Below are 27,287 nucleotides of genomic sequence, written 5' to 3' on the forward strand. Positions count from 1 at the left end.
TAAACAGTTGAAGAAAATTTTTAAAATGAAACTATTAAAAAAAGAAAATAGCAATCACTGCATTCTTGTCATCCCTGACCACTGTTAACACTTTGGCATTTTGTCTTCCAGCCTGTTTGTGTCTCTCTTTTTTTAAACAAAATTGGGGCTATGCTAGATAGAGTTATATAAAATTCTGAGTTTTTTCATTTAATACTGTGAGTGCTTTCCTGTGAGATTAAATCATAATTTTTACAAATTTAATGTAAGAGTTAATTGTTTTAATTTACTTGACTAATTTTATATTTGGCATTTAAGTTTTCAAATTTCCAGTGTTCTGTCTAATTTTGCAGGAAACATCCTTGTACATAAATATTTGTTCATATCTGATTTATTTCTGAGTCATTCAGTCATTGAAGTTAATGCATCAGAGGGTTTGAAGAATCTGAAGATTTTTGTACATGTTGCCCAGTTGTATTCCAGAAAGGTTGCATGCCTTTACTTGAATGAAGCTTTTTGGGACTGGGCTATACTGCCCAGTCTCCTTGAATTTGGACTATTCAGTATTAGGACTGTGATTTCCCCTTGCAAGAATAAGGCAGCAGTAACAAACATTTATGAAATCTACCTGTAAGTGGAGATGTTGAGAATCGAATGAGGAATTGGCAGTTCCACCTGACCTGGGGCTGAGAAGTTTGTAGGTGGTTCCTTTGGTTTCTTCCATGTGCCCCTCTTGTTTACAGAAAGAGAGATTCTATGAAAGCCGGTGCAGGCCGGTGACACCATCGTGTAAGGAGCTGGCTGACCTCATGACCCGCTGCATGAACTACGACCCCAATCAGAGGCCTTTCTTCCGAGCTATCATGAGAGACATTAATAAGCTTGAAGAGCAGAGTAAGACCTGCCGTGTGCTGCTTTAACCCAGCCTGGGGAGAAACAGGAGCCTGGGTGGCAATCCCTGGCAATCGCCTGCCTTTCACTCTGTTTTCTTTTCTCTTCTGTTAGATCCAGATATTGTTTCAGAAAAAAAACCAGCAACTGAAGTGGACCCCACACATTTTGAAAAGCGCTTCCTAAAGAGGATCCGTGACTTGGGAGAGGTAAGTTACACCTGTGCTGCTTGCTGCTGATGGCAGAGCCCTCCGCCATCCACAGCGCCACTCTCTGCACGTACAGCTGCTCTCCATTCTTTTTCATTCTGGGGCCAGGTCCATGAGCGAAAGCACCTTACTGCATTTGGGGGCCACTTTCATCACAAGGGATTGTGTCTTTCTCCATGTGACACACGGCACGGACAGAATGCATGTCCCTGCCTGCATACACGACTGCGTATGCACACGGGACTCTGGGCAGCTCCCTTGAGAGACTTGAGTTTTCTCTACGGGACAGAAGAGAATGGAAAGAGGGAGAGATGGGGGAGTAGGTATAGATATGGTGGAATAGGAAAATCCTTGCCTCTGACTTTCCTGGGCGTATATATCCTGTAAGCTTCTCTCTTTTTCTTTTGCCCCCAAGAGACAGGGTCTCGCTCTGTGTCCCAGGCTGGAGTGAGTGGTGTGATCATAGCTCACTGCAGCCTCAACTTCCCAGGCTCAAGCAATCTTCCTGCCTCAGCCTCCTGAGTAGCTGGAACTACAAGCACACGCCCCCATGCTGGCTAATATTTTTTATTTTTTATTATAGAAATGGGGTCTTGCTATGTTGACTAGGCTGCTCTCAGACTCCTGGCCTCAAGCAAGGAGGCCTCCCAACGTGCTGGGATTACAGGCATGAGCCACCATACCCAGCCCTCTAAGGCTCTTTAAAGCAGGGATAGGTTTATTGCACAGAATCCCAAAATAGAATATCAGCTTTTCTTTGGACCTTAAATGGGAGTTTCCAAACAGTTAATTGTGACTAGAGAAGCTACTGAGATTTGTGTCTTTATACAGATTTTCTGTAGTCTGGTTAATGAAACAGACTTGATACACCTCCAGGATCTGCTGTGTGCCAGCCTCTGTGCCAGGCATTGTCAGAAGCATGGCATCCTTAGTTCCCCCCACCATCCCCAAGGCCAGTTTCTGTATGCAGCGAGTGCATCAGGAGCCAGCTCCGATTTGGGGACTTGGCCACCACTGTCGCTGTCAGGTGGCTTGGCTGGAACCTGATCTCACGTCTTCTAAAGACTCCTCATGCATTTGCTCTTTTCAGCCACGCTGTGGGGCCTGTTCTGTAACGTGAGCCCAGGGCTTTCAGAGAATGGCAGTTGTCCTGCAGGCCCAGAAATAACCTTCATTTCCTTTGGTCATAGAAATTGGGATTGATGAGTTGGTTCATCGTCACCTGCTACTTTGTCTTGGCTCAGTAACTGAGAGGACAGTTTGTGAGGCCAAGAGAGCAAGGGGGCTGTAGTGAGCAGGTACAGTCCAGGTGAGAGGCTTCTGCCTGCAAGGCCAGACAGCGAGAACCCCTGGCCCTCAGGGGAACGGGTGTGAGGAGCAAGACTTCTGTGTGTTCCGTGGCCTACGCTGCGGCTTCCCTGATAACAACACATGCATCTTTCCCTCCAGGGCCACTTTGGGAAGGTTGAGCTCTGCAGGTATGACCCCGAAGGGGACAATACAGGGGAGCAGGTGGCTGTTAAGTCTCTGAAGCCTGAGAGTGGAGGTAACCACATAGCTGATCTGAAAAAGGAAATCGAGATCTTAAGGAACCTCTATCATGAGAACATTGTGAAGTACAAAGGAATCTGCACAGAAGACGGTATGTTGTGCAAGGCTGGGGTCTGGTTTAAAGATTTGGTGACTGTCTAGGGTCATAAAGGCCAGTGCAAAACAGGCACCCTGTGTCCTTATCTGGGCATCTGACATGCTAGCTGGTGGTTCCCACACACTCTCAAGGCTTCCAAGTCATATGTACTGTCAAGTCCCTCAGCAGCTGCAGGGCTCCTGAGGCGGCCACCCAGGCCCCCTCCATCCAGGGGCTGGTTCCAGCACTGTCTGTCCACGTCACTTGCACTTATGCCTTATGAAACTGATTCCTACTCTACCTCCACCCACTTCCTGTTCTGATCCAATACTAGCCAGGGTATTTCATTTTCTAGTTTGTCTAAATCAAAGTGGCAAGTAATATTTACTAATAAATGTATCTTATTTGCAAGCCAGCATCTACTCATGGTAGTGAAATTGACAGCGAGCTGATGATAATTTTTGAAAACGATCATTTGCCTGTGGTTTACAGAGCACTCTGACTGTTACCTCAGTGAGTGCTTATGCCTGTGAGGTAGGTACACCATTGTTACCATCTCCATTCACTGCTGAGGATCTTGAGGCATAAGAGGTCAAGTAACATGCCTGTAATGAAGGGGCGAAGCTGGCATCACCTCAGGGCCTCTGTCTCATATCCTGTGCCCTTGCGTCTCCCAGGGTTTCCTCATTTGGCAGCCTCAGACTGATGGTTGTTTTTTCTAAACAGGAGGAAATGGTATTAAGCTCATCATGGAATTTCTGCCTTCGGGAAGCCTTAAGGAATATCTTCCAAAGAATAAGAACAAAATTAACCTCAAACAGCAGCTAAAATATGCCGTTCAGATTTGTAAGGTAAAAAATAAAGACAGCATGTTACAGATTAAGACATCAGGCACTCTGTCCTGGGTAATTGGTTTGTAATTTGACTCTAAGTGGGTAAGTTTATGATAATTATACTTAGTTTGTTTTTCTCTGCATTATTTAGATGAAAAGTTAGCTTCTACTAAGAAAGTAAATGGATTTAAATATGGTTATTTTAATGTGTATTTCTTTGAATCAATTTGTTCTTAATATTCTTGCATAAAAGTCAGAACCAAAAAAATTGTCAGTGATATGTGAATGAAATGACATTTCTATTTTTTCCGATGAAGTGATAGATAATACAATCTAAAGTGACTTTAGCAATGTGCTTGACTTTTACTTCTCTCTCTCAGGGGATGGACTATTTGGGTTCTCGGCAATACGTTCACCGGGACTTGGCAGCAAGAAATGTCCTTGTTGAGAGTGAACACCAAGTGAAAATTGGAGACTTCGGTTTAACCAAAGCAATTGAAACCGATAAGGAGTATTACACCGTCAAGGATGACCGGGACAGCCCTGTGTTTTGGTAACTGAATCAAACCACTAGGTTTTATCAATGCTTCATAGAGTTTACACTGTTTGAATAGGCCCTTTCTGGCTATATTAATGTGTCTCATTCCTCTGGCCTGACTCAAGGTTAGAGAAGGTTTAGAACATTTGGAATTGATTGATATTTATCTTCAAGAAACACACCTTTCAGGCTGTTTCATGGAAAGCAGCCTATATAAATGACTGAGCTTCATATGACACCGTCTTCCAAGGACTGAAAGAAATCTAACCACCAGCTCAATATTCCTAGCTTCCCAGGAGAGGGCATTCATCTGATGCAGTTCTTAAAACTGAGCAGGTGGAGAGGATCTAGTTCCTTTCTTAAACACATCCCTGCAGAGGGAGGCTGTAGGACAGAGTGGGCATTGCAGATTCAGGGAACTCCTGGACAAAGCAGAGCAAAACCTATGGGAGACCTGGCTGTCTCATGAATCACCAGAGGTCCCCAGGTTAGAAGGCCACACACTGGCTATAACCATGTCTTAGCTGGGAACACTGTCCAGGGGAGAGGCTGCTTACATCTCTACCACACCCTGCCGCATAACCACATAATGACATAACCAATCAGCACTCCCCTAGGTGCATCCTACATGGACACATAGACCTCTCCCACTTACGGAGCCTAAACTTACTCATTCATTCATTTAAGAAAATGCATCAAGGTCCTGCTTTGTGCCAGTACTGGAGGTATGGTGAACAAGTAGGCCGAGTTTAGAGTTTAACAGGCTAGGCAGCCAACGGCATGGAGCAGGAAACACAGAAAGGTTCGGGCTTGGTTTTCTGGAAGTCGCGAGTATTCAGATGAAACCTGAAAGATGCATGCGGGTTTAGACAGACGGTTGCTAGACAGCATGCGTGACTGGGAAGAATGAGACGAGCAGTCGATTTCCCAGGAACTGCAACTCAGCGAGGTCGGATCATGGAATAGGAGGTTTGCAGGAGGAAGCTTGAGTCATGGAGCTGGGACTTCATCTCAAGAACAATGGGATGCTGCTGGAGGGTTTAAGGATGGAGACTTTGTTTTAAAAAGACCACCACTGAATGAAGGGAACAAGATTGGAGCCAGGGAGTCTGATTTGGCTGCTTCAACAGCTCAGGCCAGAGCTAGTGACAGCATGAACTAGAACAGTGACTGGGATAGTGACAGTAGGATTTGAGAGAAGTGAGTAGGTTCAAGGAGTATATAAGGAGATTGGGTGCGGTGGAATGCCTTCATTTTTGGCTTGGGCAAGTGGGTGTCATTCAGCAAAATAGGTAATGCTGGAAGAGGATTGGGCAGCAACGCCACATTGTGCAGCGAGGCCACTGCTGTCTCATTTAGAGCCTGCAGGCAAATCAGACCTGGGGCTCATCATTACATGGCCACCTCCTCCCGTACCCTGAGAGCATGTTCTCAGTGAAATGAAGAGCACAGACTTGTCGTGTTATTTTAGGGCAGATACGTGCTACCGAGAGCCTGTAAAGGATACTGTACTATATAGGTCAGATGTGCACCATAGCAGCATATACATGATACGTGTAAAACATATAATACACACTCAGATGCTCTATTAAATTATAAGAAAAACCGAAGAGGTGATTTTTCAGTTATCCTGTAATGTCGGATGGAGTGTGCCTCCCAGGAAATGAGGTTTTGTGTTCTGCTTCCTTTCAAGGTATGCTCCAGAATGTTTAATGCAATCTAAATTTTATATTGCCTCTGACGTCTGGTCTTTTGGAGTCACTCTGCATGAGCTGCTGACTTACTGTGATTCAGATTCTAGTCCCATGGCTGTAAGTCCTACTTTTCTCTTCATTTGCATCCAGTACCCATTTAAAATGTGTCCATCCCTCTGCTTGGTTAACTTTTGTTTTTAAATGGAATCCAATCAATGTATTATAATGGAAAGTGTCACTTTCTCACTTAACTTGGTTTGCTACTTGACAGTTATTTGTGAATCCCTCAAGTCTTGCTTTCACAATGAGCCCGGAGTTCTACAAGATGACCTTGACTCTCAAGGATCTTATCTGTGTAGAGATGAAGGGCAGTTTTATGGGAAAATGAGCAAGTTAAGTGGGGTAGCATTGGGTAGGGACCAGCCTTGTCTGTGCCTCCTTCATTCCTAAATCAGATCATTTTCTTGGGAACAGACTCCTTGACCAACACAAGCACAAGGAGTGGTTGGTAGAGTCTAAGACATTGGTTAGAGACAGATCATTGAAAGCTAATAAGGATTTTGGATTTTTATTTAAAGTTACTAAGGAGAAAAGCCTTTTTATTGCTACTTAAATTTCCAGTTGATTGTAGAAATTTCACCTTAATCTGTTTGGCATTTATGTAAATACTTGCAAAGTTAAATGTTTTGTTTGGTTTTATTTTATATAGTTGTTCCTGAAAATGATAGGCCCAACCCATGGCCAGATGACAGTCACAAGACTTGTGAATACATTAAAAGAAGGAAAACGCCTGCCGTGCCCACCTAACTGTCCAGATGAGGTATCTATGGGCCACGTCACAGTAATAACACTCCATTTCTATTATGTTTTCGCAGCTTGAGTTATCCAGCAATGGGTAGAGGGGAGAGCGAGGAAATGATGCAGTGAAGTCCTTGTAAAATAGTTTTCTGAAGCTGAATTTCACACAAGATAACTGAGAAATCGCCTTTGGGGCTAGATGATAGCCACCAGTTAGGTTCCGAGCAAGGATTCCCTCCAAAAGCCAGCCCCTCTTTATCCACTTGCTTGCCCCAGAGGGACAGGTTTTGGTGTAGCCTTAGTGTGACAAATACATATAATTGCATTTTTTTGTGTGTAAGTAAGTTTATCCCACTTATTAGTAGCATTTATAATTCAGTTTTTTTAAGTGAATTGAGCCTTTAATACTAAACTCTTGAGACTGTGTAGACACACTGAACAGTATGAGTCAGAGAGTGAGGCAGCCAGTCTGGAAAGTTCAAGTCTGAACTGAGATTCTGCTTCACCCTCTAACTGGTTTACAGGAATGACCTGGATTTTATTGCAGCCAGTCAACCCTTGAGCTTCTCAAATGTTAAAATAGTATTTATGAACTAGAGTTGTATCCCATTTTCTGTGTTTTAAACTATTCAAATACTCTTGTTTTTCTAGTCTTTAAGGAAAAGTCATTTGCATTTCCAAAATTATTTTCTTACTCTTGATGTTTCTGTTGTTTTTTTAAAGTTCCCAAATCTAACATTTTTACTGTTGTTATTTCTTTCTTTTTACAGGTTTATCAACTTATGAGGAAATGCTGGGAATTCCAACCATCCAATCGGACAAGCTTTCAGAACCTTATTGAAGGATTTGAAGCACTTTTAAAATAAGAAGCACGAATAACATTTAAATTCCACAGATTATCAAGTCCTCCTCCTGCAACAAATGCCCAAGTCATTTTTTAAAAATTTCTAATGAAAAAAACTTTGTGTTCTGTCCAAAAAGTCACTGAACTCATACTTGAGTACATATACATGTATAAGGCACACTGTAGTGCTTAATATGTGTAAGGACTTCCTCTTTAAATTTGGTACCAGTAACGTAGTGACACATGACAACCAAAATATTTGAAAGCACTTAAGCAGTCCTCCTTGTGGAAAGAATATACCACCATTTCATCTGGCTAGTTCACCATCACAACTGCATACCAAAAGGGGATTTTTGAAAACAAGAGGAGTTGACCAAAATAATGTCTGAAGATGATTGCTTTTCCCTGCTGCCAGCTGATCTGAAATGTTTTGCTGGCACATTAATCATAGATAAAGATTGATGGACTTAGCCCTCAAATTTCAGTATCTATACAGTACTAGACCATGCATTCTTAAAATATTAGATACCAGGTAGTATATATTGTTTCTGTACAAAAATGACTGTATTCTCTCACCAGTAGGACTTAAACTTTGTTTCTCCAGTGGCTTAGCTCCTGTTCCTTTGGGTGACCACTAGCACCCATTTTTGAGAAAACTGGTTCTACACGGGGAGATAGCTGTGGAATAGATAATTTGCTGCATGTTAATTCTCGAGAACTAAGCCTGTGCCAGTGCTTTCCTAAGCAGTATACCTTTAATCAGAACTCATTCCCAGAGCCTGGATGCTATTACACATGCTTTTAAGAAACATCAATGTATATCCTTTTATAACTCTACCACTTTGGGGCAAGGTATTCCAGCATTGGTTATGAATGCTGTATGCAACCAGTCTGAATACCACATACGCTGCACTGTTCTTAGAGTGTTTCCATACTTACCACCGATCTACAGGGGTTGATCCCTGTTTTTACCATCACCCTATGGTGCAACACTTGAAAGGAAAGAAAGACCCGGCTAGAGGCACTATGGACTTCAGGATCCACTAGACAGTTTTCAGTTTGCTTGGAGGTAGCTGGGTTATCATCAGTCATCAAAAATGTTTAGTCACTGATTCAATGTGAACAATTAATTAAGGTCTTCATGACCAAAAGAAAGAGTCCGAAAATCTTTTTGTTATGCTGTTTAGTATTTGTTTGATATTGTTACTTTTCACTTGTTGAGCCCAAATTCAGGATTGGTTCAGTGGCAACAATGAAGTTGCAATTTAAATTTGTTCATAGCCTACATCACCAAGGTCTCTGTGTCAAACCTGTGGCCACTCTATATGCACTTTGTTTACTCTTTATACAAATAAATATACTAAAGACTTTACATGCATATGCCTTTTAATATTAAGATTTCATTTTCAAAGCATTTCAAACAAACAATTTGCTTACATAGAAAAATAACACTATAGTTTTGGGGGGAGGAAGGGGTGGGTTATGGTCCTTACTACTAAAAACACCACTTGATTTGCACTTCACTGTTGTGCTCAGTGATAACGGGGCACAGGCCAGTATGGATGGCATGTCCACTGTGCTGTAGTCCACACACCTTTTAGTTCCTTCAACCTCTTCCTGCTTTGACTTTGCAGCTCTGATGCAAAATTCACCATCTTTCCTTTCTTCTCTTTGTACTATAGTGGAGGTGTGACTAAGCACTGAAGAGGCTGAATGCAACAGGAAAATGGGAAAGAGAAGTGCAGGGCATGAAAAACCCATTAGTCATCTGCTATATCACTGAATGATGCCTAACTTTTATCAGTTATTTATAGGTAGTATACTTAGAAATTACCTTAAACTTTCTAGCTGTCATTTTCCAACAGAAGCCAGTATATGCAATAAATTAGACCAAGTGAAATTCTTTACAAAGCATACAACATAAGTACCAATTCTAAACTTCATAATTAAAACAGGATATCCACATCATAGTTAAAAATAACAAGTCCCCAAAGTGAGGAGATGTTTAATGATCTGATTTCAAAAAGCCCTGGATCGAGATCCCAAATTCCCTATCAATTAATTACAGTCTTATAATAATAAACAAACTTAGAAATTTCTAGATGGCAAAGGTTTCTCATGCATTTAATACCAAGGTCTTCAAGAAATAGTGATGTCAAAAGTCATAGTCCATAAAGATAAAACTTCTTTCACAAGTAAATTGAGTTAAATAACTGATTTTTCACCCTAACACACTATCAAAGAGAGAGAGAAAGCAGAGAGTGAGGTATAGCTTATTAGCTCAAAATGGTTATAAATACTGTGACTCCTCAAGACTCCATCAGAAAGTGCAGTATTGACTGCTTTACTATATTGTGGAAATAGGGCATTCAGTGATCAAAATAGGCCCCATTCTAGTCATTAGATAATTACTAGTCTATGCTATGAAATGAGCATAGAAACCCATGTTCCCTTCCACTTACTTACAAGTCTGTCTCAAAGGCTAAAGGTCTGTCTGTAGGTGAATTGAAAGGAATAGTTGCTATTAGAATTATTAGTGCTATTAGATCAGGGATCAGCAAACTCTATGTAAACGGCCAGATACTCGAAATTTTAGGCCATATGGTCCTCGCAGGCCATACAGTCTCTGTTGAAGCTAATCAGTTCTGCCCTTGTAGCATAGGAGTGCCACAGACAACACGTAAATGAATGAGCATGGCAACGTCCCAATAAAATTGTATTTACGGACACTGAAATCTGAATTTCATATAAATTTCATGTCATAAGTTTTCTTTTTTCCTCCAACCATTTAAAAATGTAAACATTAGTCTTAGCTTGCAGGCAGCACAAAAGCGGGTGGTAGACCAAATGTGGACCCAGGGTATAGTTTGCCAAACCCTTAATTAGATCACCAGAGCTACTTTTCTTAAAATACCTTCTATTTTTCACAGAAGGTATAAATGGTAAACAACATCTTAAAGCAATGGTAGTAGTGGATACCTTGGACATCACTGTTACTCTCTTACCGGGTTTAATTTTGCATGGCTGGTGTGGGCTTAATTGAGTGTGCATGTAGAGCATCTTTATAATATTACCATCAGCACATTTGGTACTTGCACCCTTGTAGTTCTAGGAAAAGTCCTAAAAATCTATAAATGCAATTACTTCTAGGGAAAGTAAATTGAAATGCACATTGGCTTATAAGAAACTCATTCTTCTAAGGCTCAGGAAACAACACTGTTTCCCATTTATTGCTTCAAACTTCTTTTATATATGGTGTCAAAATTATTCCCAGTCCTAAAACAAGGAATATTGGAACATTGTTAGTTTCTCCAATGGATTGTGAGTTAGCACACTGATTAAGATGCATCTGACTCTAGTGGAAAATGTCCTCAATTGATGTCTCTTCTTATTGCTATTTTTTATTTGGCATTTCTGCCTGCTGCACAACACAGTTCCTTCTGGGAAATTATAAACCCGTATTTAAAGGATATGGCTAGTTTGAATGAAGTTAAGGCAGCGATGAACAGCAGAGATACTGCAGAGAACCTTAGGGGGTTATTAGGAGAGAGCTTAACTCAGTACACTCGCTTCTTTTTTAAATAAGTTTCCATGTAATATGCTCCTGTGCCCTGAGAATGCTGGTCAACACATTCCACTGAACCACCTTCTGGGGCAGAGATGAGATATGATGAGCCTCGCTTTTCATTTCTTAAAGATGACACCTATGAGAAAATAAAATTGCAGCTAGTTTTAAAATCTAAAGTTGGCTTATTCATTAAAGATATTTATAAGAAAAGCATTCCACTTTGAGTTGGTGAATACAGAATAACAGGATAAATACCCAAACTATCAAAAAATACACAAACCCCTTTGTTAAATAAGACTTTTAAATTTCTGTATCAACATCACCTTTGGAACTTCTGCAAGACACAAACCAGTCTCAGCACCTTCACCCCCAACCCCAACTTTTTGGGAAAAGAAAAAATTAGAGCACTGCATGCAGCTGCTTCTGCTGATCACAGCTAGTTAAACCCACGGAATCAGAATATCAACACCGAATGTCAGTATTCCTCTGAAGGAGGAGTGGCGAAGACATCAAGCTGCATATTGAATTAGATGTTAATTGTGCCTGGTGACGAGGAGTGGTGAGAGAATAAATCAGTAGGTGTAGAAACTGACAAATGACATCAAGGAAAACAACATGAAACATTCTAGAGAACAATGGGAAACTCAGAGCTTTGGTCTCCACAATAATCGCCTGGCGAGCATATTAAAATGCAGGTTTTCAGGCATCATCCCAGAGATTCTGACCTGAAAGTGGGCCAAATATCCTCACAAGCGGTCACAGTGATCAGCACAGTCAATCAGGTGGTGTAGCACTGCTCAGCTTAATGCCTCTTAGTTTCAGCTTTTACAAAAATAAGTGCGGCAAGCTTTTATCAATGCAGAATTATGTGACTTAATATGCAAGAAGTTAGAAATGACTGATGAGTAAAGCTTCCAGTAACACACAGGAGCCTTCTCACGTTGCAGTTAAAACTGCAATTGTTTTTGAACCAACAACGGTCACAATTTTTAAAAGTGGAGCCAGCCTCAGAGGGAACAGATGATAGGTCTCTCTCAACTCCTTGCTAAAGTAGTTCTTTGCTAAAGTAGTTCTCAGTGGTCCATGTTAGGAAGAGGGATGACAAGACTGAAAGAACGCTGCGTCCTCTGGTATCTCATTTCAAAGTGGCTTACTGTGGGGACAGACCAATACAAAGCGTCTTCACACAAGCCCAGTGTAAAGGAATGTTTCACAGAGTGAAGCTGCTGGGCAAAGAATCTGGCTGGAATTTCTGCCTCGACATTTTTTTTCCTAGTAGTAAAGTATGTCTGGGGTTTGTGCTGGAATGTTAGAAGGGAAGCAGGTGAGAGAGTAGATGAAAGGAGACCTGCCGTAAGTTGATAGTTGTTGAAGCTGAGTTGATGGTGACAAGGGGTTCAGCCCCTGAGAAGGGCTGCTGCACCAAACAGCTTGCTCACCTCTTAGGTGGAGCCTCTGCCCCAAAAACCTCTTCGTTATTCCAGCCTCTTCGTTATTCTCTCCAGCTGCCTTCTTCATTAGGGCCCCTTCGCTGGTAGGTTATCTTTCTGAACGTTGGACCCCAGCCACTAACACCATCAGACCTTACTTCAGGTATAAAGAACTCTTTTTAGCAGCTTTCCTCCTCTTATAAGTCATCAGTCCATTCTACAAATGAGATTTTCCAAAGACTCAGGGAGGGAAGCAGACGGCTCACTCTGGCATCTGGGATGCTCCTGTTCTTCTCACCCACCTTCCCCAATTCTTCTTGCCATGTAGTTATCTATTCTTTTGTGTCTTGGCATGCAGCAAAGCAACAGCCTGGGTTTATGTCTTTCTATACCATCTTCACTGTCAGAAGCCAGATAGGAAATTTATTACATTCTTTTATTCAAAGGGCTTCCCAATGGTGCTACACCATTCACAGTGAGAACCAACTGAGACCTATGAAATCAGCGAAAAACTTCACTGAGCAGCACAGGAAAATATTAGAACAGGAAATGAAAGTGGGTGTCACTCATCTTAAAATAAAGACAAAGCCTGCAAACATTACGTTGAGTAAAATAAGACATTCAAAAAGAGACAGACATGGTATGATTACACCAATGTGAGATATAAAAGTTAGTCCCAGTTATAAAAACAAAGTCAAATGATGTTATCTTCAGGAGAGAGGAGGGGAAAAAGTGCAGTTTATTAATTATCAGATTTTACTTTTGTAAAATGAAAATCTAGAGATTTGTTGCAAAATAATGTAAATACACTGAACATTACTAAACTGTACCCTTAAATATTTAATAGTAATTTTATGTTTTTGTCACAATTAAAAATTTAAACCTTAAAAAAAAAAAAAAGAAAATGGGTTTCACTATAGCCCATGTGATACTGGGAGAAAGGTAATCCTTCTGATAAGCCCTATCAAAGATATCTAACTTCTAGTCTAAGGACTGGTGAATGGGGAATGATGATTTAAAATTTTGAAAGAAAGCTCAGTGCTCTGGGAGAAATAAATTCCTACATAAGAACCACAACCACAACAACAACAAAACACAAAAGAGGGAAAGAATATAAAGTTAGCAAATATTTTTCCTTCTATTTTGTATTTGTAGGATCTAGACATCCATTCCTTCATAAGTGGTCTATTGCAGGCACTGGGCTTGTGTGCTATGAGGTTTACCTGGATGAATGAAACTTGGACTATGCCCTCCCATAGCTCATATCCTAGGAGGGGAAGGAAGAGGAATGCAAAACATAATTCTAAAAGGGGACTGTCACTTTGACAAAAAAGAAATAGAAGTGAAGTGCTAAAGCTTTTTCCAGACAAGGAAAATGGGGGAGGGGGTTTGAAAGGTACAGGCACTGGTTTCATGGATAAGATAGCATCTGAGTTAGGATTTGGAGATGAGGTCAGATATGGACATGAGTAGATAGGTGGTGACCCTTCTAGGAGAAAGGCAGGGCCTGTGCAAAGGCAGACGGCAAAAAAGCCAGGCCTGTGATGGTAGCAGCTGGCATGCAGAAGAGGGCAGTGGCAAATGAGGTTGAAAAATGAAGCTGGCCTCAGTCATGGAGGGCTGGAACGCCAGGCTAAGGACTATAAACAGGACCATACCCTTGATCTTGGAATATGGCAAGATTAATAAGAAGCTCTGTAAAAAGTATGGCAATGAAGGAGACAGGCATTATTAGGTCTCACCAGGAGGCTATTGAACTTGTCCCTATTAGATACATGCATGTGAGCAAACACACAGATTATATGTGATTTAAGACTTGATTTAAAATGTAGCATGAAACTTACAGATGAGACAGAACAAAGTGGTATATTTAGAAAGTCTGAAAACAATTTTGATGAGCATTTATGCTTTGAATACCAAACAAAAGGAAGACCTTTAGAGAAGCTATAATATTCTAGTTTTACATGTCTAATATTCAGGTGGAAATCAAACACAATAGTCATTTTAGAGGACTTCATCTTTAGCAGGGTCTTTTTTAGGGTTGGCTGAAACCAATCTATGAATAGTTTGCACCCAGTGGTTCCATTCTATACTTTGGAACTACAATCCAAGTATAATACTTCCTTATCAGAATGGGGATAACTTCAACAGAGGCCCCTCACCCTCATGCCCCTGGGCAATCCTACTATATCCCCACCCTACCCTGCCCACTGATCTCCACTCCTCTAAGTGACTATTTCAAGCCTTCTCTTTTCTCGAAGCTCCAACAATACACCCTCATCTTCACTCTCAGCTGATGTTTTGCTTTCTATTTCACCAAGAAAACAAAATCGAAAGAGAAATCTTAAGACGCACAGTGACTGACCCCTGGTCTCTTTACTTACCCTCACTTCCTTGGTGATCTCATCCAATTTCATGCAATTCACAATTACAGCGATTTACAGGAATGTGATGGTTCTCAAATATGTACCTCTGCCCATAACTCTCCCCTCACCTCCAGACTTGAATAATGAACACCAATAGGCGAACATCTTCACTTAGGGATCTTATGTCTAAAACGTACCCATAAAACTTGTTCCACCCACACAGTCCTACCCATCTCAATCAATAACAAATTCATTTTTCTAGGCCAAAACTCTTGGGGACTTGGCTCCTCTCTTATCCTCGTATACCCCATTGACTCCACCTTCCAAAAATGTCTCCAGTCCAGCCACATATCACTGCCTCTGCTGCTTCCAGGCTTGTCCAAGTCAGCATTTTTACTTGGATTGTACCGCAGCAGCTCCCTAACTGACCCTGCTATGTTCTACATTCATTATTTAACACAGCAGCTAGGCATGTTAAACTATAAATACAGTCAATTATCCCTCTACTCAAAGCATCCCAGTGGCTTTCTATCTTAGAGTAAAAGCCAAAGTCCTTACAAGGGCCTAAAAGGTCATAAATTGTCTGTGCTCCCCCACCCCACTGTGACATCATCTCCTATTCTCCACTTTGCTCCCTCCTCTTCTGCCCTAAAGGTTGCTTGCTGTTCCTTTAACAGACCAAGCATGTTTCTGCCTCAGTACCTTTGCACTTGCTGTTCCCTGTCCCTGGAATGTACTTTACATACACATTCATGTGGCACACTCCCTAAAGTTCTGGTCTTTGCCCAAGAATCAGTTTTAGTATGAACCCTTCCTTGATCATGTATTTAAACTCCAAGACTTCCCAGACACTCTTTAGCCTCCACTTTATTTTCTCTGCAGCGATCACTATTCCTTTTACTAATTTTTTCCCCTAAATGTAAGTTCCATTCTTATAAGAATTTTGATGTTTCGTTCATTGCCATATCCCTAGTGCCTAGAACAGTCCTGTCATATAGTAGACATTCAGTATATACTGGTTGAATGAGTAAATGAATACCTTTCAAAAAATATTTTCTAAGCATCCATTCCCAGTTCCTTCAGCAAACAGTCATGGGCCATGGTCTCTGACACTCTGACGTGGAAAAACTGGACACCGTAATCTACTAGAACCTACCAAAGCAAAGGTTAATGTGCTTCTCGCTTTGGGCACCTGCCCTTTCATTAGAATTTCAAATTAGTTGGCTCTTTTAACTGTTGCTCACCAATCCAATCTTTTGCACACATTTACTATGAAACCCATTCTCTATGCAGTCGCTATTTTATTCTTGGATTTTAAAAAGTTAATTTTATTTTATTAAAGCAAATCTTTTTATTTTCATGTAAATGTAGACTTTCTTTTATCCCATTGATTTCCAAGTGAATGTAGAAACAGAATGTCACAATATCATTTGCTGACTGCCAGTTTAATACTTACAATGTATCTTAAGCTCAATTTTTAAGCTCATGTCAATAATTGAACTGGTGGCTAGTTTTCAAAGCTATCGTAAGAATTGGGGAAAGGGGAATCTTGACTATCCCTCAGAAGATTCCTTTAGGATATGTTAATGTCAACAGTGAATTCCATTAGGCTCATCTGCTATCAGTCCAATTAAAGACATTTATTATTGTTGTTCTTCTGAAAAGAATATAAGCATCTAGCAGGTAGCCCTTTAAATACAAAATGAAATTTGTTTTCAGAAAATTCTGCCTCAAGGACTCCTCAGTCTCACCCTTACCTTCAGCCCCACTTCACCTTTTCTAAGTCTTGTCTCTTCAGTGGAGTCAGGTATATGGAGAACCAAAATTGGATTGCACTAGTTCTCCTGAGATCTGAATCAAGCAAGCCCCTAATGTCCCTTTCTTATAGCTTCAAGTCCAGCTTTTAGATTTCAGACCTACAGAAACATGAATTAATTTTATTATTATTTCTGCATTAAACACTTTTTAAATTTTATTTAAAAATATAACTTTCTCCCATTGTTAAAAATGTTTCAAAATCAATATGCTTCATTCTGTGACATTAATGATATAACTAATAAAATGTCTCTGTCTCATATATACATAACAAATGTTTCCAATGTTCATATTCATATTTGCCTCTCAGCTACTTGTCTTTCTTCATATGAGTAATGGTTAAGTCCTAACTTTCGATTTAACGATTCATCCCCAAAAAAGTATTGCACAGCACTAATTTTTTTTTTTTTTTGAGACAGGGTCTTGCTCTGTTGCCCAGGCTGGAGTGCAATGGCGGGATCTCGGCTCACTAAAGCCTCTGCCTCCCGGGCTCAAGCGATTCTCCTCCCTCAGCATCCTGAGTATTTGGGATTACAAGCGTGCACCACCACACCTGGCTAATTTTTTGTATTTTCTGTAGAGACGGGGTTTTGCCCTGTTGGCCAAGCTGGTCTTGAATTCCTGACCTCAGATGATCCACCCACCTCGGCCTCCCAAAGTGCTAGGATTATAAGCATGAGCCACTGCGCCCAGCCAAAATACATTTCAATAGCTTGCTTTCCTTAATTCCAGTTTTTAACCAAAATCACTTTTTAAAAGTACTTTCCAAATTATTGTCTAGGGTTAATATAAAGATAACCTGTGCTCCCATAATTGTTGTTTAAAGTAGGCTTATGTTTTAAAACATATTTTGTATGGTAGGTGTTTGTCACACGATTCGGATCTATCACGGTCCATACAAAAATCCACACGGCATTCATTACATAATACAATGTACTGTTTGGCAAGTCTGTCTGCATTATTTGACCACTGGGTGGCAGCATTAGGCTCCATATGAAAGGACCAAGCATTCATTTTCCAGGTCTTTTGTTCATTTTTCTTTCCTCTTCCCCTCATCACATCATCTCATCATATATTCTGTGGTTGATTCCCTGGAACAGGCAGTCAGCCTCCTGGCAGGGGAGATCCCTGGAATCAGGGCAACACAAGAACACACTGTGCAAGTAGATAACACTGCTGTGCTGCATGCTGGACCACTGCCACATATGGCAAGTGTCAAATGAAAAACAAAAATCAGGCCGGGCGCGGTGGCACATGCCTATAATCCTAGCACTTTGGGAGACCAAGGCAGGCAGATCACTTGAGGTCACGAGTTCAAGACCAGCCTGGTCAATGTGGTGAAACCCTGTCTCTACTAAATATACAAAAATTAGCTGGGCATGGTGGTGGGTGCCTGTAATCCCAGCTACTTGGGACGCTGAGGCAGGACAATCACTTGAACCCAGGAGGTGGAGGTTGCAGTGAGCCAAGATTGCGTCACTGCCCTCCAGCCTGGGTGACAGAGCAAGACTCTGTCTCAAAAAAAAAAAAAAAAAAATCACAACTTACACAGTCATATCAAAGAGCTGAAAAACCTCTTACATTTTTCTTTACATTATTGAGACTATGTCAACCTGGAAAGGTGCTTAAGATATATTTTTACCTATTTTAATTAAAGGGGGAAGGGTGAAATGTTTTGTCTTTGACTGATTGTAATTAGATGTTAGATTTAGGTGTTTAATAGACATTTAATAAATGGGCTCAAAAGCTTCTCTTTTAAGGTAGGCTTCTCCCAACCATTTGACATAGATGGACCTCAGAATCTGAAATTTCAAACTCAATTTGTACATTCATATTGACAGGATTACATAGCTGACTATAATGCTATTATCACTGCTAGAGTGTATACTACAAATTTTTAAATAAGTTATTTCTGATTTAAGTTTTCCCAGTCATAGTTCAAATATTCAAGACATGCAGTTTTTGAGAAAATTCATAGCAATTATAATTAATTATTACAACTAACTAGAGAAATGGAAGGGGTAGTCCATTTAAAACTGATTTCTGATTAGACCTAGATCTTGAAAAATTGATCTGATCTGTTTGCTCATAACTAACTACTTTTAGGATCTCTAAAACACTAAATGAAAATGCTATTCTCTGTTTAGTACAGTTGAAGCTTATTTTTTAAAGAGTCCAAAATTTGTTGATTCACAAGGTTCACCAACTTATGAACAACTATCACCACAATTGAATTCTAGAGTATTTTTATCACTCTCCCCTCCCCAAAAACATCCTGTTAATCATACTCCCCAACTCCTCCTTCCTCCAGCCCCCAATAACCACTATCTACTTACATTCTCTATGGATTTGCCTATTCTGGATATTTCATATAAATGGAATATCATATGTGGACTGTTTGTCCGGCTTATTTCCTTTAGCATAATGTTCACAAGGTTCACCAATGTTGTAGCACGGATCAGTACACCATTCCTTTCTAGTGAATAATATTCCATCACGTGGATATTACCACATTTTGTTTATTCATTCATCACTAGATGGACATTTGGGTTGTTTTCCTTTTTGGCTATTATGAATAATGCTGCTGTGCCAATGCATGTACACATTTGTGTACAGACACAAGTTTTCAATTCTCTTGGATACACCTAGGAGTCAAATCCTGGGGCCATCTGGTAATTCTATGTTTAACATTTGACGAACTGCCATACTCTTCCAAAGCAGCTGCACCCTTTTACATCCCACCAACCCCCAGCACTGTATGAGGATTCCCATTTCTCCACATCCTTCCCTACATTGCTATGGTTCATTTTTCTTCATTCTCTTTTCTTTCAGTTTCTCAGACTGGATAATTTCAATTGACCTACATTCTAAGTTTGTTGATTCTTCTACCTGCACAAATCTGCTGCTGTGCTGTAGTAAATTTTTCATTTGTCATCATACTTTTCAAATCCAGAATTTCTATTTGATTTTTAAAAATAATTTCTCTCTCTTTATTGATATTCTCTATGTGATGAGATGTTGTTCTCGTACTTTTTGTTTGTTTGTTTTGAGACGGAGTCTTGCTCTGTCACCCAGGTTGGAGTGCAGTGGCGCGATCTCGGCTCACTGCAAGCTCTGCCTCCTGGGTTCACGCCATTCTCCTGCCTCAGCCTCCCGAATAGCTGGGACTACAGGCACCCGCCACCACGCCCAGCTAATTTTTTGTATTTTTAGTAGAGACGGGGTCTCCCTGCTGTTAGCCAGGTACATATACACTATGCTGCCATAAAAAAGAAAGCTCATGTTTTTTGTGGGAACATGGATAGAGCTGGAAGCTTTTATCCTTAGGAAACTAATGCAGGAACAGAAAACCAAATACCGTGTGTTCTCACTTGTAAGTGGGAGCTAAATGACAAGAACTTAAGAACACAAAGAATGAAACAAGACTCTGCTGTCTACGTGAGGGTGGAGGGTGGGAGGAGGGAGAGCAGCAGAAAAGATAACTATTGGGTACTGCACTTAATACCTCGGTGATGAAATAATATGTACAAAAAAACCCTGTGACATATGTTTACCTATGTAATAAACCTTCACGTGTACCCCCAAACCTAAATTAAAAATTTTTAAATATTAAAAAAGAAAATCTGTTATAAATGGAGCATGCAGTCTATTTTCATTTGATATAATTATTACTACTGTTCAATTTAGGTTTACTACTCGGATATTTGTTTTTTATTAGACCTAGTTGTTTTTGTCTTTCCTGGCATATTTTGGCTTAATCAAATGTTTTCATAATTTCATTGTAATTAAACTATTCATGTTTTAGCTATATCTCTTTGTATAATTTTTCAATGGTTGCTGTATGGATTACAATATGCGTTCCACAACTTATCACAACCTACTTAGTTACTTTGGATGTACTTCATGTAAAATATTATAACCCCAAAACCATAATTTCATTTACCTTATTGTCCTTTACACTATTGCTATCAAATATACTATATCTATATACTTTATAAACCTTATATGTTACAATTTTTGCTTTTAAATAAATTAAGAGAAAATATATAGTCTTTTTTGGTCACCTGCATGTTTACTGTTGCCTTAACACAGTGGTTCTCAATGGTGTGTGTGTTGGTGGGGGCAATCTAGGGGTTAGAGGACAAGGATGTTGCCAAATCTCCTACAATCAAAGAATAGCCCTTCCCACTTGAGAGAATTATTCAGACCCAAACGTTAATAGTACCAAGATTGAGAAACCTGTCTTAAGACAATGTGCATTGTTTTTATCTGGTTGCTCTCAAGATTATCTCTTTACAACTATAGTTTTCAGCATACTAATTATAATGTGCCTAGGTAAAAATTTCCTTTTATTTATCCTGCTTTGCAGGAGGGCCTCCGAGCCTGTTAGATCTGTAAGTTTTTTGAAGCAAATTTGGAAAATGTTTGACCATTAGTTTTTCAAACAATGTGTGCCCCCATTATCTTTCCCTTCTTCTCCCAGGACTCCATTTACATGCATTTTAGACTGCTTGATATTTTCCCTCAGGTCCCTGAGGATATGTTCATTGGGCTTTTAAAAATCTCTTTTCTTTGTGTTCTTCAGATTGAGTTGTCTTCATGTTAACCGAACCTTTTTTTTTCAGGCCTCTCCAATCTTCTGCTATGCCCATCTAGTGTATTTATTTCAGATACTATAGTTTTCAGTTCCAAAATTGTTATTTTTTAGTTTATATCTCTTGGCAGAGATTCCATACCTGTTCATTATTACTTTATTTTCTTTTAAGTTCCTAAACATATTTATAATAGCTGTTTTATGGTTATTGTCTACAAGACCAACATCTGGGTCACCTTGGGGTCATTTCTACTTTTTCTCTTAATTGTGGGTCACATTTTCTTGCTTCTTCAACTATCTAGTAATTTTGTTCTACTGGACATATTGATTACTATAATATATTGTAGAGGCTACAGATTCTATTATCTTCCTCTGATGAGTGTTGATTTTTGTTCTAGAAGGAGTTAACTTTGCTGAACTCAAATTCCAAACTGTCTCCTCTGTGCTGGAGAGGAGTTGAAACTCTTCTCAGTTCTTTCAGCCTTTCAGCTGTTTTCTACCAGGTCCCTTGGAGTTTTCCTCACACACACACAGTTTACAGGCCAGCCAACAGTATTTGGGTTAAGTTTACACATAGATTTTAAGACTCCTTCCTATGCAACTCCCTCTTTTCCACGATTTCCCCCCTTCACTTAACAGCCTTGCTAACAGTCCTGAACTCTGTCTTCTAACTCCTCAAACTAGTGAGACTGCAGCTTTCTCCATCTAGGGAGTGGTATTAGGCAAAAAGCTACAGAAACACAAATATCATACAGTGATGTTTTCTTGTTTCAAGGAATAATTCTCCCGTTTCTGCCTGCTTTTGGTCATTCATTCTCTAGTGCTTTCAAGTAGTTGGTTTTCATTCATATTTAGTCCAGTTTAGTTTTGTTGTTCTTTTGAAACGGAGTCTCGCTCTGTCGCCCAGGCTGGAGTGCAGTGGCGCAATCTCGGCTCACTGCAACCTCCGCCTCCTGGGTTCACGCCATTCTCCTGCCTCAGCCTCCCAAGTAGCTGGGACTACAGGTGCCCACCACCACGCCCGGCTAATTTTTTGTATTTTTAGTGGAGATGGGGTTTCACCATGTTAGCCAGGATGGTCTCGATCTCCTGACCTTGTGATCCGCCCATCTTGGCCTCCCAAAGTGCTGGGATTACAGGTGTGAGACACCGCGCCCAGACTAGTCCAGTTTTAATAATGGTTATCTGTAGGGAGATAGTATGATACAAGCAACAACATCAATACTGGAAATGCCAATTAGGCTTTTAAATCTGATAGTTTTATTGGAGATAAAGATTATTTTGTCCCTCTATGCCTTGACATATTCATCTCTCCTAATCCATAAGCAGAGCAGCCTACACAGTTTCTCTGAGATATTACTTCCATGCCTGAAGAAACTTCTCAATGGTATAAATAATGTGGCCTTTGGAATCAAGAAATCACTTACCAACTGTATGAACTTGCAGAGATTATTTATCCCTTCTCCATTTGTATAATGAAGGTGATCATTTAAATCTCACAAGGTTTTTTTTTTTTTTATTATACTTTAAGTTCTAGGGTACATGTGCACAACGTGCAGGTTTGTTACATAGGTATACATGTGCCATGTTGGTGTGCTGCACCCATTATCTCGTCATTTACATTAGGTATATCTCCTAATGCTATCCCTGCCCCTCCCCCAACCCCACAACAGGCCACAGTGTGTGATGTTCCTCTTCCTGTGTCCAAGTGTTCTCATTGTTCAATTCTCACCTATGAGTCAGAACATGTGGTGTTTGGTTTTCTGTCCTTGTGATAGTTTGCTCAGAATGATGGTTTCCAGCTTTGTCCATGTCCCTATAAAGGACATGAACTCACCCGTTTTTATGGCTGCATAGTATTCCATGGTGTATATGTGCCGTATTTTCTTAATCCAGTCCATCATTGATGGACGTTTGGGTTGGTTCCAAGTCTTTGCTATTGTGAATAGTGCTGCTATAAACATACGTGTGCATGTGTCTTTATAGCAGCATGATTTATAATTCTTTGGGTATATACCCAGTGATGGGATGGCTGGGTCAAATGGTATTTCTAGTTCTAGATCCCTGAGGAATCGCCACACTGACTTCCACAATGGTTGAACTAGTTTACAGTCCCACCAACAGTGTAAAAGTGTTCCTATTTCTCCACATCCTCTCCAGCACCTGTTGTTTCCTGACTTTTTAATGATTGCCATTCTAACTGGTGTGAGATGGTATCTCATTGTGGTTTTGATTTGCATTTCTCTGATGGCCAGTGATGATGAGCATTTTTTCATGTGTCTGTTGGCTGCAGAAATGTCTTAACTTTTGAGAAGTGTCTGTTCATATCCTTTGCCCACTTTTTGATGGGGTTGTTTTTTTCTTGTAAATTTGTTTGAGTTCATTGTAGATTCTGGATATTAGCCCTTTGTCAGATGATTAGGTTGCGAAAATTTTCTCCCATTTTGTAGGTTGCCTGTTCACTCTGATGGTAGTTTCCTTTGATGTGCAGAAGCTCTTTAGTTTAATTAGATCCCATTTGTCAATTTTGGCTTTTGTTGCCATTGCTTTTGGTGTTTTCGACATGAAGTCCTTGCCCATGCCTATGTCCTGAATGGTAATGCCTAGGTTTTCTTCTAGGGTTATTATGGTTTTAGGTCTAACGTTTAAGTCTTTAATCCATCTTGAATTAATTTTTGTATAAGGTGTAAGGAAGGGATCCAGTTTCAGCTTTCTACACATGGCTAGCCAGTTTTCCCAGCACCATTTATTAAATAGGGAATCCTTTCCCCATTGCTTGTTTTTCTCAGGTTTGTCAAAGATCAGATAGTTGTAGATATGTGGCGTTATTTCTGAGGGCTCTGTTCTGTTCCACTGATCTATATCTCTGTTTTGGTACCAGTACCATGCTGTTTTGGTTACTGTAGCCTTGTAGTATAGTTTGAAGTCAGGTAGCGTGATGCCTCCAGCTTTGTTCTTTTGGCTTAGGATTGACTTGGCGATGCAGGCTCTTTTTTGGTTCCATATGAACTTTAAAGTAGTTTTTTCCAGTTCTGTGAAGAAAGTCATTGGTAGCTTGATGGAGATAGCATTGAATCTATAAATTACCTTGGGCAGTATGGCCATTTTCACGATATTGATTCTTCCTACCCATGAGCATGGAATGTTCTTCCATTTGTTTGTATCCTCTTTTATTTCATTGAGCAGTGGTTTGCAGTTCTCCTTGAAGAGGTCCTTCACGTCCCTTTTAAATTGCATTCCTAGGTATTTTATTCTCTTTGAAGCAACTGGAGGAGCCAAAATGGCCGAATAGGAACAGCTCCGGTCTACAGCTCCCAGCGTGAGCGACGCAGAAGATGGGTGATTTCTGCATTTCCATCTGAGGTACCGGGTTCATCTCACTAGGGAGTGCCAGAGAGTGGGCGCAGGACAGTGGGTGCAGTGCACCGTGCGCCAGCCGAAGCAGGGCGAGGCATTGCCTCACTTGGGAAGCGCAAGGGGTCAGGGAGTTCCCTTTCTTGGTCAAGGAAAGGGGTGACAGATGGCACCTGGAAAATTGGGCTACTCCCACCCCAATACTGCGCTTTTCCGACGGGCTTAGGAAACGCCGCAGCAGGAGATTATAGCCCGCACCTAGGTCGGAGGGTCCTACGCCCACGGAGTCTCGCTGATTGCTAGCACAGCAGTCTGAGATCAAACTGCAAGGCGGCAGCGAGGCTGGAGGAGGGGCACCCGCCATTGCCCAGGCTCGCTTAGGTAAACAAAGCAGCTGGGAAACCCACCACAGCTCAAGGAGGCCTGCCTGCCTCTGTAGGCTCCACCTCTGGGGGCAGGGCACAGACAAACAAAAAGACAGCAGTAACCTCTGCAGACTTAAATGTCCCTGTCTGACAGCTTTGAGGAGAGCAGTGGTTCTCCCAGCACGCAGCTGGAGATCTGAGAACAGGCAGACTGCCTCCTCAAGTGGCTCCCTGACCCCTGACCCCTGAGCAGCCTAATTGGGAGGCACCCCCCAGTAGGGGCAGACTGACACCTCACACGGCTGGGTACTCCTCTGAGACAAAACTTCCAGAGGAACGATCAGACAGCAGCATTCGCGGATCACGAAAATCTGTGGTTCTGCAGACACCGCTGCTGATACCCAGGCAAACAGGGTCTGGAGTGGACCTCTAGCAAACTCCAACAGACCTGCAGCTGAGGGTCCTGTCTGTTAGAAGGAAAACTAACAAACAGAAAGGACATCCACACCAAAAACCCATCTGTACATCACCATCATCAAAGACCAAAAGTAGATAAAACCACAAAGATGGGGAAAAAACAGAGCAGAAAAACTGGAAACTCTAAAAAGCAGAGTGCCTCTCCTCCTCCAAAGGAACGCAGTTCCTCACCAGCAACGGAACAAAGCTGGACGGAGAATGACTTTGACGAGCTGAGAGAAGAAGGCTTCAGACGATCAAACGACTCCGAGCTACAGGAGGAAATTCAAACCAAAGGCAAAGAAGTTGAAAACTTTGAAAAAACTTTGAAAAAACTTTAAACGAATGTATAACTAGAATAACCAATACAGAGAAGTGCTTAAAGGAGCTGATGGAGCTGAATGCCAAGGCTCGAGAACTACGTGAAGAATGCAGAAGCCTCAGGAGCTGATGCGAACAACTGGAAGAAAAGGTATGAGTGATGGAAGATGAAACGAATGAAATGAAGTGAGAAGGGAAGTTTAGAGAAAAAAGAATAAAAAGAAATGAACAAAGCCTCCAAGAAATATGGGACTATGTGAAAAGACCAAATCTGCGTCTGATTGGTGTACCTGAAAGTGATGGGGAGAATGGAACCAAGTTGGAAAACACTCTGCAGGATATTATCCAGGAGAACTTCCCCAATCTAGCAAGGCAGGCCAACATTCAGATTCAGGAAATACAGAGAACACCACAAAGATACTCCTTGAGAAGAGCAACTCCAAGACACATAATTGTCAGATTCACCAAAGTTGAAATGAAGGAAAAAATGTTAAGGGCAGCCAGAGAGAAAGGTTGGGTTACCCCCAAAGGGAAGCCCATCAGACTAACAGCGGATCTCTCGGCAGAAACTCTACAAGCCAGAAGAGAGTGGGGGCCAATATTCAACATTCTTAAAGAAAAGAATTTTCAACCCTGAATTTCATATCCAGCCAAACTAAGCTTCATAAGTGAAGGAGAAATAAAATACTTTACAGACAAGCAAATACTGAGAGATTTTGTCACCACCAGGCCTGCCCTAAAAGAGCTCCTGAAGGAAGCACTAAACATGGAAAGGCACAATTGGTACCACCTGCTGCAAAATCATGCCAAAATGTAAAGACCGTCGAGATTAGGAAGAAACTGCATCAACTAACGAGCAAAATAACCAGCTAACATCATAATGACAGGATCAAATTCACACATAACAATACTTTTAAATGTAAATGGACTAAATGCTCCAATTAAAAGACACAGACTGGCAAATTGGATAAAGAGTCAAGACCCATCAGTGTGCTGTATTCAGGAAACCCATCTCACGTGCAGAGACACACATAGGCTCAAAATAAAAGGATGGAGGAAGATCTACCAAGCAAATGGAAAACAAAAAAAGGCAGGGATTGCAATCCTAGTCTCTGATAAAACAGACTTTAAACTAACAAAGATCAAAAGAGACAAAGAAGGCCATTACATAATGGTAAAGGGATCAATTCAACAAGAAGAGCTAACTATCCTAAATATATATGCACCCAATACAGGAGAACCCAGATTCATAAAGCAAGTCCTGACTGACCTACAAAGAGACTTAGACTCCCACACAATAATAATGGGAAACTTTAACACCCCACTGTCAACATTAGACAGATCAATGAGACAGAAAGTCAACAAGGATACCCAAGAATTGAACTCAGCTCTGCACCAAGCGGACCTAATAGACATCTACAGAACTCTCCACCCCAAATCAACAGAATATACATTTTTTTCAGCACCACACCACACCTATTCCAAAATTGACCACATAGTTGGAAGTAAAGCTCTCCTCAGCAAATGTAAAAGAACAGAAATTATAACAAACTGTCTCTCAGACCACAGTGCAATCAAACTAGAACTGAGGATTAAGAAACTCAC

At 40.8% G+C, this 27,287-nt stretch overlaps 2 protein-coding genes across 16 annotated transcripts in view; one reads left to right on the forward strand and one right to left on the reverse strand.

Annotated features, from left to right (window-relative positions):
• Positions 1 to 8,785, forward strand: part of JAK1 (Janus kinase 1) — a 187,862-nt gene extending 179,077 nt beyond the window's left edge. For all 12 annotated transcript variants that reach the window (XM_054554279.2, XM_054554290.2, XM_054554310.2 and 9 more), the window contains exons 18-25: positions 723 to 873; positions 985 to 1,079; positions 2,529 to 2,721; positions 3,433 to 3,557; positions 3,920 to 4,092; positions 5,771 to 5,888; positions 6,481 to 6,591; positions 7,340 to 8,785. In XM_054554279.2, coding sequence (XP_054410254.1) covers positions 723 to 873; positions 985 to 1,079; positions 2,529 to 2,721; positions 3,433 to 3,557; positions 3,920 to 4,092; positions 5,771 to 5,888; positions 6,481 to 6,591; positions 7,340 to 7,435 — 1,062 coding nt within the window. In that variant the 3' untranslated portion in view covers positions 7,436 to 8,785. The remainder of the gene's footprint in view (positions 1 to 722; positions 874 to 984; positions 1,080 to 2,528; positions 2,722 to 3,432; positions 3,558 to 3,919; positions 4,093 to 5,770; positions 5,889 to 6,480; positions 6,592 to 7,339) is intronic.
• The window catches only part of RAVER2 (ribonucleoprotein, PTB binding 2), a 92,584-nt gene continuing 74,078 nt past the window's right edge, over positions 8,782 to 27,287 (reverse strand). For 2 of the 4 annotated variants that reach the window (XM_024246080.2, XM_054554323.1), the window contains exon 12: positions 8,782 to 11,117. In XM_024246080.2, coding sequence (XP_024101848.2) covers positions 10,971 to 11,117 — 147 coding nt within the window. In that variant the 3' untranslated portion in view covers positions 8,782 to 10,970. Of the gene's footprint in view, positions 11,118 to 16,534; positions 16,694 to 27,287 lie in introns of all 4 variants that reach the window. The other 2 variants (XM_054554325.1, XR_008524683.2) reach the window with 2 other exon arrangements.

Source organism: Pongo abelii, chromosome 1 (genome assembly GCF_028885655.2).
Source record: "Pongo abelii isolate AG06213 chromosome 1, NHGRI_mPonAbe1-v2.0_pri, whole genome shotgun sequence".
Classification (NCBI taxonomy): Eukaryota; Metazoa; Chordata; class Mammalia; order Primates; family Hominidae; genus Pongo; species Pongo abelii.